Genomic DNA, 13,504 nt, shown 5'->3' with positions numbered 1-13,504 from the left:
CAAGTTCAAATGATGATTGTCATAATATAACCAACACCATCAGATCACTTTTTTCTTTGTTCAACTGGCGATTATAAGCCAGATACAACAGCCAAACAAAATCTAAAGTTAATAATATATGGGTCAAGAGTCCAACTAAAGCAACCATTGATCACCATAACGGTGGCTTACAATTTGAGATTTTCTCCTTCAGTGATTCTGCTTGTTAACATCAGGTGTCTTCAATAATGTTCAATCATCACTAAATTAATCACTTAATTATCTCATTAACTTAAACACTCTTGAGTTTGGACTCATACACTCCCAGGAGTGTTAATTTAACACTGGAGTTTTTGCTGTGTACAAAGAGCCGTAGTTAACTGACAAGCTGAGCCATATCGCATTAAATATCGCTGGCGATACGTCCGCGATATTGATGTGATTTGGCTCTGCTTGTCAATTAACTACGGCTCTTTGTAGTAAATTCTGCTCCATCTGAAAGCAGGTGATGGCGATTTACTACTAATCAAGGAACCGGCTTTACTGATGAGATGCGCATAACAATATCGCGATTTAAATCGCCCAGCCCTAATGTGTTCCCCCCAGTTAGCCTTCTCGCACAGACACTGTGCAAAGTCAGGAAGGAAGAGGAACACGTCCTGCTAGTTACCCCTTATTGGCCCAACCGGACCTGGTTCCCCGAATTGATGCTCCTCTTGACAGCCCCTCCCTGGCGCATTCCTCTCAGGGTGGACCTCCTTTCTCAAAGACGGGGCACCGTATGGCACCATCACTGCTGTGAGAGCACCCTCAAGGCATGCTTACACCCTGAAGTGGAACCTGTTCGTTGAGTGGTGTTCTTCTCACCGAGAAGACCCCTGAAGATGTTCAATCGGTACTGTGCTTTCCTTCCTGCAAGATGGGTTGGAGCGAGGGCTGTCTCCCTCCACCCTCAAAGTGTTGCCTCTATTTGTGCACATCATGATGCAGTTGATGGGAGATCCGTGGGGAAACACGACCTCATCGTCAGGTTCCTGAGGGGCGCAAGGAGACTAAATCTGCCTCGCCCCCCCCCCCCCCCTCTATGCCCTCTTGGGACTTATCTCTGATGCTGACGGCACTGCAGAGACCTCCCTTTAAGCCATTGCAAGCAGCAGAGTATCCATTTTGTGACCAGGTAGTGAACATGCAAGCGCTGCCCCCGGAGGAGGCAGACCCAGCCCTAGCTTTTCTCGCTCCCGTCCGCTCTCTGCGCCTGTACGTGGACAGAATGCAAAGCCTCAGGACCTCAGACCAGCTCTTTGTCTGTTACGGAGGCCAGCAGAAGTAAAGTAGTAAAGCAGTAAAGGCTGTCTCCAAGCAGAGGTTGGCCCACTGGATAGTGGATGCAATTGTCTTTGCGTTTCAATCCCAAGATGCACCATGCCCCCCCGGGTTGCGAGCCCACTCCACTCGGTGTGTAGCTTCTTCCTGGGCGCTGGCACAAACACGTTCGCTAGATTCTATAGCCTACGTGTCGAGCCGGTAGCTTCCCGTGTGCTTCTCTTCATAGAAGCCAGTCAACACCATAAGCCCCGCTTGAAGTGTCGGCTTGCTGCGCTATTCCCCTCCTATGGACTGGATATGTGCGCCATTCTTGCTCCAGTAGAGTTCCTCATTAGCCAAACCCTGTTGAGTTCCTCCACACCCCTCAGCAACGGATGTGGCGGAGCGTCTAATGCCAGGCCTAACAATCATATGCATTGGTGGAACCTGTGCTAGGCTGGGTCCCATATGTTGTGATCCCTATGGCGATCCCATATGTGTATTCTTCCACAGTATGGCTCCCTGCGGCGAGCCTGTGTCTTTCGTCTTTGACCGGTGTTGTCTCCCCCCTGGTATAGGAAGGAGCCACCTCAGTGACATTCCATATGTTGTACTGCCCGGAAATGCCCAGTCCATATGTATAACCTCTACATGATACCTCCCTACGGGCAGGGTGTGGCATCCGCAGCTTCTCCCTTTCCACCGAAGGGCACGCTTTCCCAGTGTTATCCAAGTCTGTCTGAGTGGGTCATGCGGAACAGCAGTGGACTTCCCTGGCCTAAGCACTGTCCCATCTCCACCGGGGAGCAATCGAACCAAGTGTGAAAGCGCCCTAAATCTCTGAAGATCTCAGTAGAGGAGGATTAAACAACTCCACAAACTTACTTACAAACTTCACTTATTACTAACCAGACTGACTTTGTTTCTGTCAGACGTCTACAGAAGTTTTTATTGAGAATTAACAGAGGTTTAACTCTAATGTGTTTCATTTGAAGTCACCATAACAGTGATTAGTGTTTCCATTAGTTGGGCTCTTAACTCCTATTATATCTTTTGTCTTTTTTAGCTGCTGTGATAGTGTGTTTGTCAAACACATTTGCAGCAGCAAAGCAAGCTAAAGTGAAATGAGATCAGGTGATGATGGTTACCTGTTGATGATTTTATAATCATCACGAAATAGACTGTTTCACTGAGGTTTTTAAAATCTAACAATTATGTTGTTCCTCTAATATTTTCACATCACAAATCCTGTGTTACTGCAGCATGAGATCCAGAAAAATAACAATCGGTTTAAATATTTTAACAAACATGAAATAATAAAAAAAATGCCTATGCCGACACACACAGATATTAACAATCAGTGTATGAATCTCAACAATGGTGACAATCACAAATATTTAGATAAACAGATTAATTCAGAACATCACTGAAAAGCTACTAATTCACAACAAAAACAACAGCAAAAAATAAAAGCAAATATTTAGAATCAAACAAAATTATAGGACAATTCAGCTGCATAATTTATTCATGTTGCAATGTATGCTGGGAGTTTTGTACTATGCTGGTACCCAGCATGCATTGCAGCAAGGTACTTTTGATTGTGACCATTGTTGAGATTCATACGCTGATTGTTGAGATTCATACGCTGATTGTTGATGTCTGTGTGTGTCATATTACACTGTTTTTTTCGTGTTCATGTTTGTTAAAGTTTTCTAACTGATTGTTCTAATATTGCTGGATCTCATGCTGCAGTAACACAGGGTTTGTGTTGTGAAAAAATATTATAATATATTATAATATATAACCATCTTTAGGTTATAATAAAAAAAAAATTCAAATCCAGATTTTGATTTTCAAAGATTTATTATAAAAACTGATCATTTGTTCCCCAAAATGCAATAAATTCATGACACTTTTTTTTTCAAAATGCATTTAATCCATTGAATCAATATAAAAGTTATTTTTCATATTGAAACTGTTGAAAATACACAACAAAATAAGTTGATCCACATATGACAGCCTCTGAACTCGGTCAATATCTTATTACAGGCACTGGACTAAAAATACATTCAATCAGCCATCGCTAGGATATACCTCCTGAACTTTTTTGACGGCGATCATCTGTAAAATGGCTTGGTCCTGCTCGGTTTTCGTTGACTTTGAGTAAAACAATTGAAAGTTTTTCAAAAGATCCCCTGGGGTCAACGTGTCAGTGTGACAGACGTTTGACGCGGTTTGGAAAGAAAGGGAGACAGAATAACGTGCATGACAGAATAACACGGCGGATATCGCATTTTACGTAAAATTTAAAATTGACTTTTCAATACCGACCCTATACAATACTGATTTTTGTGGGAACTCAATTTTTTTTAAAAATGGCGTTTATCACGTTTTGGAACCAAACTCTTCATATATATACATAACATAATTGTTAGATTAAAAGACCTCAGTGAATCAGGCTATTTCATGATGATTATAAATCCATCAACAGGAAACCATCATCACCTGATCTACTTTAGCTTTCTTTGCTGCTGCAAATTTGTTTGACAAACACACTGTCACAGCAGCCAAAAAAGACAAAATATGTAATAAGAGTTAAGAGCCCAACGAATGGAAACACTAATCACTGTTATGGTGACTTCAAATGAAACCCATTAGAGTTAAACCTCTGTTAATTCTCAATAAAACTTTTGTAGACGTCTGACAGAAATAAAGTCAGTCTGGTTAGTAATAAGTGAAGCTGGTAATGCTGTTTGTGGAGTTGTTTAATCCTCCTCTGCTGAGATCTTCACAGATTTAATGTCTTCTTTTCTCTTCAGTTGATTTCATCTGAGACTGTGGCTGAAATTACTCCATATTTAATATACACAGATTTTTTGGCTTCGATAAGGTCCAGTTCTGGTTTATTTCTTTGCTCTTGGCTGACATGTGGCATTGCTATGCAGAGATGTAAAGTCCAGGTTCAGAAAGTAAAAGTCATCCTCAGTATTTTGTTCCAATCACCTGGATTTGCTAATTCAGACAGGAGAGAGAACTAATTAGTGAAATCAGCTGACTGAGTTTATGGGTGGAATAAACATATGGCAAGACTTTTACTCTTTGACTCCTGGATTACCCACCTCTGGGCAGCACTAGGTGGCGTGTTAATTGGGATCCCAATCAGTACGGTAAAATCGACTACGTCGAACGTGACCGAACTGAAAGGGAACATCTCAGTTACGTATGTAACCCTTGTAGTCCCGTTGCCACTATTGCTGGACCACCACTGACTCTGGGCTCCACTCGGCTCCTCAACGAAAAACAAATGCTGCGTGCATCCACTTACGTATTGATACTAGGGATGCACCGATGTGAAAATTGTGGCCGATACCGATAACCGATATTAATATTGCTGTTATGGCCGATACCGATATTTACCGATGTCGATATCTCTGTATAGAAAACAAATTTTAATGATTATCAAATAAAGAGCTATTTTCCAAAACACTTTTTTTTTTTTTTACTTTAGAAATGACTGATATTGGGCACCTTTACCTGTATGCAAAATATGTCACACATACGACACACATGCATTATATTGCATTGCATATAATGTGTGCTGGTCAACTTGTCTAAAATTAAGAAACCCTTAGAAAACAGGAAAAAAAAAACAGGAACATTGTGTACAATTAAGATAGGCTACTTAATTTATTATTCCAATATCCAAATATGATACTAAATAGCACAGGGAAAAGGGCTTCTATTTGTGACGTGCTGTCTTTGCCTTTGAACATTGCACATTTTAAACAGGACACGCATTAGCTGAATAAATGTTAGCCAATTCAAACATATTTATAGAAAACAGTTGACAATGAATAGACAGGAGTCCAATAATAGCATAACGAATCACTTATTCTAAAAATAATAACAAGTATGCTATAAGACGAATCCGACATATGGGCTGTGTTAACAGTAAAACGTCCGTCATTTAACGAATTTTAAAAACACGGATGGATAATACAAAATGCTTTCTGACATTTTGAAAGAAAAAAAAAACAAGCAAGAACAAAATTTAAACTTAGCCCGTCAATTTTTCATTTTACAATTATCTTCTCTCTCTCTCTGTGTGCGCGCGTCCGTGTTTGTGAGGGAGAGCTCGCGCAGCACTGATACATCGGTAGCCTACTTTTTAATCCATAAGTAACGAACGCGCTAGTTTTCATACAAAATAAATATGTAACATAATTAGGTAGGATACTTTAGTTATTATTAACACAATAACGTAACACATGAAGGCTACGTTTCTCAACACTGAGAATGAATAATAAACGCCTGTTTCTCCACTCGCGCTTATCAGTAATCCACAAATCACACGTGCGGTCACTTTTGAGAAAAATCAAATTCGAACGGGTATCAAATATCAAGCAATATTCAAATATCTACGAGTCAAAAAACGATCAATCAAAAATGTGTCATGAAGAGGGAAAAATCATAAGTCGCACTGGACTGCGTTAACAATGTTACTGACGGGACAGTTCTCTGTAACGCACGTCCAAAGACTGCTTTAAAACTTTCACAGAGACCTCAAACAGAAAGCACAAAGCCTGTCTTTAAATTTAATTTCGTTTTGTATTAATTGTATCTTAATTTTGATCAATGTTTCATCAAAAATAAACAACGTAAATATTAGAAAATATTTAATCAGGACATGGAGGCGAAAGCGCGTGAACTGAAGCGCGTCTCAAATGAACCGAAACCTACCTGCCTCACAGACCTGAGACATAGCCTATATAGAAAGCTTGAAACATCTATTTTTAAACAGAACAATTCAAAATGAAAGAAAACAGACTGTTCTCTGCTTATGTCATCTGTATGAAATGTGTATTTCTCTCAGGCGCGTTCACTGCACGAGTCAGCATCAGTAACTTAATCTTCAACTTCACACGTCAAATATCGGCCTGTTCACATCGGCCCTATTTTGACATCGGACCGATACCGATGTGTAAAAAAAATGACCATATCGGCCGATATTATATCGGCGGCCGATATATCGTGCACCCCTAATTGATACCCACGCTGCAGGGTGGAGCGTGAGATGCAAATCTCGCACAAATGTGCATTGGCTTGTTTTATCAATACTCGAAGATGACAGCCTCCCTAAGCATGATCCCAATCAGTACGGGCTATCTGACTACGTCTCTGTTCCCTTCTTCAGGTAACAAGAGTTACATATGTAACCAAGATGTTACAAAAGCCAGAGAAAAGCTAAAGATTCAAGAGCCCAACTAAAGCAAATATTGATCGCCATCATGGTGACTACAAACTTTATTATTTCCAATAAAACATCAACAACTAAATCTATGTTAATTGTCATCAAGTACTTTCGTACATGTATGAAAGAAATAATGTTAAACTGGTTTGTAAACTGGTTTCACACTCAGTGTTGCTGGAAGTCAGATGTAGTTCTTGTGTTTCTATTTTTTTGTTCTTGTTTCTCTGTTTTTCAGTGTTTCTTCTTATCAGGTGTTCATCAGTCTCTGAATTCAGTTCTTTTCATTCACTCTGTCAAGTGGACTATATTAGTGAACTAATGTAGGGAATAGACTAGTGATTTTGAACACAGCCTCGGAGTGTCGACTTTGAGAGTTGTTAATTCACAGTATATTCCTGTAGGCTATTTTCTCGATAATGACAAATATTACCCATAATGCATTATTTCTATGGTATTTTACTGTTTTAATGGAAAATGGTATGATACTGTCAGAATTTGGCCCTTTTTTTACAGCAAGGGTTAACAATGTAGTGAAAAAAAAAAAGTCAAAAGAGCCTTTTATCACAGTAAATACATACATTGATAAATGTCTTTTCCTGCTTGTTTGTAGCTCTACAACATGTTTCCTTGGCTTCGTCCTTTTGTAAAGAATCACAAACTGATCATGAACAATGTCAGAGAAGCATTCAAACAAAGTGAGGAACTGGTAAACGGTCTGATAAAGACTCTGAACCCTCAGGAGCCCAGAGGGATTGTTGATTCTTTCCTCATTCAACAGCAGAAGGATGAGGTACTATCTATTTTGACATACGTGTATATTCAAATAAGTTGGTAACACAAAGATTTTTAGTAACACAACATTAACTTTAGTTCTGTCCCGGAGAGATTGGTATGGTAATAGATATTGGCATGGTAATGGATATGGCAATGTTAATGTATTTGGTCTTGGCAGAATATATATGCTACGCTGCTTCTGCAGAGCAAGTAAAGAGACTTGCTACTGCCAATACATTCACAGACATTGCTATTAGTGTGTAAGACATGCCACTGCTACACATGTAACATACATGAATTAACAGCCCAACAAAGCAGCAGACATGAAAAAGGGCTTGTTTTTATCCCAAAGAACCATGAAGCCGCATGCCAAATGGCTTAGTTCGAAACAGCAAAAACGCCAGTGTTTAATTAACTCTCCTGGGAGTTTATTTGACTCTACACTCAAGAGTGTAAGAGTGTTAAAATATGAGTGTTAAAAGAACACTGAAGAGTATCAAAATATGATTTTGACAAAACATAACCAACACCACCTAATCAATTTTTCTCTTTGTTCATCTGAGAGTTATAACTCAGATACAACTGCCAAACAAAAACTAAAGTTAATGATTTAAGGCTCAAGAGCTCAACTAAAGCAAACACTGATCACCGTAACGGTGTCTTAAAAAATGAGATTTTCTCCTTTGGTGATTCTGCTTGTTAACATCAGGTTTCGTCAATATTGGTCAATCATCACTCAATGAATCACTTAATTAGCTCATTAACTTAAACACTCTTGAGTGTTTTAACACTTTAACACTCTTGAGTCTGGAGCCATATAAACTCCCAGGAGAGTTAATTTAACACTGGAGTTTTTGCTTTGTACCTTAACCTTTAAAAGAAAAGGTTCATATATGTACCTTTTAATGCTTGGGAATATATTATGTACCTTTTTTGACCCTCAAAAAGGTACATATATGTACCTTGAGGTCCAATAATATGCCCTATGGGGGTACTATGGGGGTACTCCTACTGTACCCTGTACCCCTATTTCTGACAGTGTATGATTGTTCATTTAATAAGCAAACCACACAATATGCACATAAGTATGGAGTAAAAGAGTGTTCACTTATCGTAGATGTTGATTTCAGATGCTTTCTGAATGCGTGCTGCAGATTGCTAACAGCAACACTACCAGTATTTGAATATTGAGCCGCAGCTCAATAAAGAAAATGCAAAAATGAAAACTGCTGCTTCTGTGTAGATGAGAGAATCAAAGTGTATGCGCGTTGTGCACACGCTACATTGATTATGGCCAAGCATGCGCCCTTAAAGTAGCATATGAATAACATGCGCAACGCGCCACTGACTTTAAACAATTTTTTCCTGGTTAGTGGCGCAATTGTTTTCTAAACCTGCAAAATAGCATGAAGGAACGTTTGCGGCGGAACACGCCTCCTTTTTTGCGCTGAACCGCCCAGGGAGCGCAAGTTCATTCCCTAGTTTAGCGACGTGCTTCTGTGGAGGGAAAAGCGCGCTTTGCGCGGGTGCAAAATAGGAATGATACATGCGTCGGTGTACAAAGTCAATTGCGCTGGGTGCAAGATAGGGCCCAAAGTGTTACAATTGAAAATATTAAAGGTCCCATTCCATGGGTAATTGTATTATTTTATAATGTTTCCTGGGGTGCCCTTATAATGTTAGTATGTTTTTTAGATCAAATTTTTTTATAATTTAGAAATAAAAGGCATTTTTCCTAGCCTGATTTCATCAGCTGATTTGAACGCTCTGTTTGAAGGGGCGTGTCTGCTGTGAGACTTCAATGTAAACGCCCTCTGCTGTGATTGGCTGACATGTGATTGGCTGAAATATCTGGCATTACATGTGGAACTATCTGGAAAACTTTTACTATTACAGCTATTATACGTTTTTACTATTACAGCTATCGGGATTAACGAATCGTGATAAGTTTTTTAAGTATTTAGATCTATTTCAATCAAATAAAAGGTTGCAGTGATGAGCATTGAGCAGATGACAGTCTGTTGATCGCGTGAAAAAAGATTTTACACAGCAAAATCCCCAGTGTTAAATTAACACTCCTCAGTGTTTATATGTGTCCACACTACAGAGTGTTAAAAATTAACACTGAAGCAGTGTTGAAGTTAATGAGTTAATTAAGTTAACACTGAAGCAGTGTTGAAGTTAATGAGATAATTAAGTGATTAATTAAGTGATGATTGGCCATTAGTGGTGACACCTGATGATAACAAGCAGAATCATTGAAGGAAAGAGAAACAAGAACAGAAAAAAGAGAAACACAAGAACTACTGACTTTGAACCATTATTGCACTTATTATTTTACCAGTTTGACTTTATTTCTGTCATACATCTACACACGGTCTTATTTAGATTTAACATAAGTTTAGATGGTAATGTTTTATGGAATGTTTCGTTTCATGTCACCATTATGGTAGTCAGTGGTTGCTTTAGTTGGGCTCTTGACCCTTTACTTTTTAACATTAGTATTTCTCTGGCTGCTCCAACTCTGTGTTTATAAAGCATATGTGTTGTGGCAAGAGAAACTATGACTTGGGCTGTGTTTCCTGAAAACATTGCAAGCCTAATTTGATCGTATAGACCATTTGTTGCAGTTGGTCTGCAATCAAGTTAGGCTTAAGATGCTTTTGGAAATTCAGCCCTGGTTATGATTCAATGATGAAATTACTAGTGACCTGATTCAATGATGTCACCCAGCCTTATAAACTGGTTATCTAATTGTTTTATTAATTTTTCACTTCAGTAGTTACTTCCAGCAATGTTTTAAAGATCTGAAGGATTTAAAATCACACACTGACATCAATAATCTACATATGAATCTCAACAATGGTGACAATCAAACAAATGCTTAATTTTGCAATGCATGATGGGAGCCACCAATCAGAATGCATCAATGGCTCCCATCATGCATTGCAACATGAATAAATTATGCAGCTGAATTGTCCTGTGATTTTCATTGTTTTTTCTGTTGGCTTTTATTTTGCCATTGTTTTGTTCTGACTTTAGTAGCTTGTTTTGTGATGTTCAGAGTTGATCTGTTTGTCACTAGTTTGTTTATTGTCACCATTGTTGAGACTCATATGCTGATTCTTGATGTCTGTGCGTTTAAACACAATAACTTCTTTGCTCAAAGTATTTTCAAAATTTTTCATATTGCTGTTGGATCTCAAACTGTAGACCAATACTACAACCACCAATACTAAAACAAGACATCAAGCATATAGTCAAAAATCTAGACTCTCACATCAGTGAATCACAATATTATCTGCCTGCAGAGCCGGAGGCTGCATTTTCAGGACCCCACTTCTAGGACCGCATTTCTAGGACCCTAGTTTTTTGTGACAGCGCCACCTACCGACTCGGAGAACCGCAGTCTCAGGAACGCATTTCCAGGACCCTAGTTGTGCCAGGCAGTATTTCCACCCACCCAGTTTTAACTACATTAGAGTTTTACAGTTTTATTACACCCAAATACTACTTTATTTATTGCAATTAAACCTGGTTCCTAGGAATGTTGAGAAATTATTGGGTCTAGCATAATATAATAACTCAAGTAAAATAAACAAGGAATCATGTTATAGTCTTTTCAGTCACTAGGATCGACCACATTTTCAAGTATAGAGGGAAGACAAGGATGACTCTGGGGGTAGATTGTGTATATTTTACAAAATAATATATCACACCTCAACTTGAACACACTAAATATTTTACAAAATAATATATAACAACTGAACTTGCACACAAAATATTTTACAAAATAATATATAATAACTGAACTTGCACACACAAAATATTTTACAAAATAATATATAATAACTGAACTTGAACACACACAAAAACAAATTTGTTCATTATGTGGACCACAAACAGAACTTCATGGACAACATCATCACTGACTCCTAAGAGAGAGAGAGAGAGAGAAAGAGAAGTGAATTAAATAAGGAACATTTAGTTGAACATGTTCTACTCTTTAATTTTTTTTTCTTAGTTACCAAACAGTGCACACATATCAATTAATGTTCATAATACTATTATTGCATACTGTTCAAAGATTAAAAAAAAAAAAAGTTTTTGATGTTGTGGGAACAAAGGTTCTAGAAACACTCATGTCAATAAAGCCCATCTCTGAATAGAAATAACATTGACACGACTTTTTTTCTGACCATATATATATAGGCTATATATATATATATATATATATATATATATATATATATATATATATATATATACACACACATTTACATATGTATATAATATTTAAAGCACACATTATAAAACCATGTCAAAATGAAGAGACGCATGTAGACGCATACTACACATAACATGTATTGTGGGTAACGTTAAACAGGCTGACTGTGAGCACGTGACAATGAAAACATTAAGATTATTTTAACTGAATTAAAATGGAAGAACAATGAGTAATTAACAAGCTTTCAGAACGAACATGCTACAGTTTTATTGTGCTGTCAATAAGTCAACACAGGCTTATCACGCAACAGTTCCGTTAAATGAACGTGCTAACAATTCATTTTCAAGCAACAGTTCCGTTAAATGAACGTGCTAACAATTCATTTTCAAGCATTAGAGGCTAAATACTATGGCTATGCATTCAAGACTATTTATTTAGCAAATCACCATCACGTTTGCTACGTTAACTTTCCAATTAAATGCATCGCAATTGTAAAAAATTATTCGCATTTGATACTCACATTCTGATTGTCATCCATCTTCGCTGGTCCTCTAATTCGGTAGGTGGCGCTGTCACTAAAAACCTAGGGTCCTAGAAATGCGGTCCTAAAAGTGGGGTCCTGAAAATGCAGCCTCCGACTCTGCAGGCAGACCCTACTCGTGAATCAGGCCACTACATGATAATGTTTTTATCATCAAAACATATTGTGAGCAGGTCATGTTTTCTCTTGCAGTAACAAATGTGCTTTATAAACACAGAGTTGTAGCAACCAGAGAAAAACTAATATTAAAAAATTAAAAGGGTCAAGAGCCCAACTAAAGCAAACACTGACCACCAAAATGGTAAGTTGAAAAGAAAAATCCCATAAAATATTACCGTCTAAACTTCTGTTGACTCTCAAGAACTTTTGTCGATGTATGACAGAAATAAAGTCAAACTAGTAATAATAAGTGCAACAATGTGTAATGACTCGAAGTCAGTAGTTCTTGTGTTTCTCTTTTTTCTGTTATTGTTTTTTCTCTTTCCTTCAGTGATTCTGCTTATTAACATCAGGTGTCACCACTAATAGCCAATCATCACTTAATTAATCACTTAATTATTGCATTAACTTCAACACTGCTTCAGTGTTAACTTAATTATCTCATTAACTTCAACACTGCTTCAGTGTTAATTTTTAACACCCTGTAGTGTGGACACATATAAACACTGAGGAGTGTTAATTTAACACTGGGGATTTTGCTGTGTATCATTGCAACACAGTTTCTGCACTCACTGATTTCACCATTGCAAACATGATGTATATAAATACAGAAAGAGCTTCGTTGTGCAGTGTAAAAGCGTCATTGATTTCATAACGAGTTTTGGCAAGTGCCCATATAAACTCGCGCTGTGTGATTGACAGCTTGGGCGATTGGAACGGGATTGTTCTTTGATCGCTTTCTGTATATTAATCACAGTTTAAGTAAGATTATTTTCATCCTACTAAGAGAAACGATGTGAAGTTGATCGCTACTTCCATAGTAAATCACTACTTACAGCTTGCTGGAATATAGTTGAAATTGTCCCCTTCGTCAGTATGAAACGCTGAGAGAAGCCTGCTTGATATTATCCCAGGTTAGAAAAACAGTCCGTGGTGAAATGGACAGAGCAAACTAACAACTTCGAATTAAACTTTTGCGGTATCCGATTATAGATAAACATCAACCACGTCTGTCGTTCGCCATCAATACGCCTGTATTTTTGTGGGCGGAGGTTAGTCAAAACACGGTTTTAATGACGTCATTAAAGAAGGAAGTAGAGGGATGTAGTCCAATCCAGCCGTTTTTTTGTAGGCGACTTCTGTTAAACAAAATATCTTGCTTGGCATTGAACTTTGAGCTTTATAATTTTACAGATATTATTTATACTCTAACAACAACATTACACACTAACTAAAGTTTGAAACATGGGATCACGAAGAACGGGAC

The 13,504-nt window shown here is 38.0% G+C and overlaps 1 protein-coding gene across 2 annotated transcripts in view; it reads left to right on the top strand.

Annotated features, from left to right (window-relative positions):
* Nucleotides 1–13,504, top strand: part of LOC308704466 (cytochrome P450 2K6-like) — a 31,583-nt gene that overhangs the window by 16,105 nt on the left and 1,974 nt on the right. Inside the window, exon 5 of one of the 2 annotated variants that reach the window (XM_081388799.1) lies at nucleotides 7,146–7,325. The exons of the other annotated variant lie outside the window; for it this stretch is intronic. Coding sequence (XP_081244925.1) covers nucleotides 7,146–7,325 — 180 coding nt within the window. The remainder of the gene's footprint in view (nucleotides 1–7,145; nucleotides 7,326–13,504) is intronic. 2 annotated transcript variants of the gene reach the window in all.

The sequence above is a fragment of the Scardinius erythrophthalmus genome (assembly GCF_964197995.2).
Source record: "Scardinius erythrophthalmus genome assembly, chromosome: 1".
In the NCBI taxonomy this organism is placed as follows: Eukaryota; Metazoa; Chordata; class Actinopteri; order Cypriniformes; family Leuciscidae; genus Scardinius; species Scardinius erythrophthalmus.
This window is presented reverse-complemented; position numbering and strand designations above follow the sequence as displayed.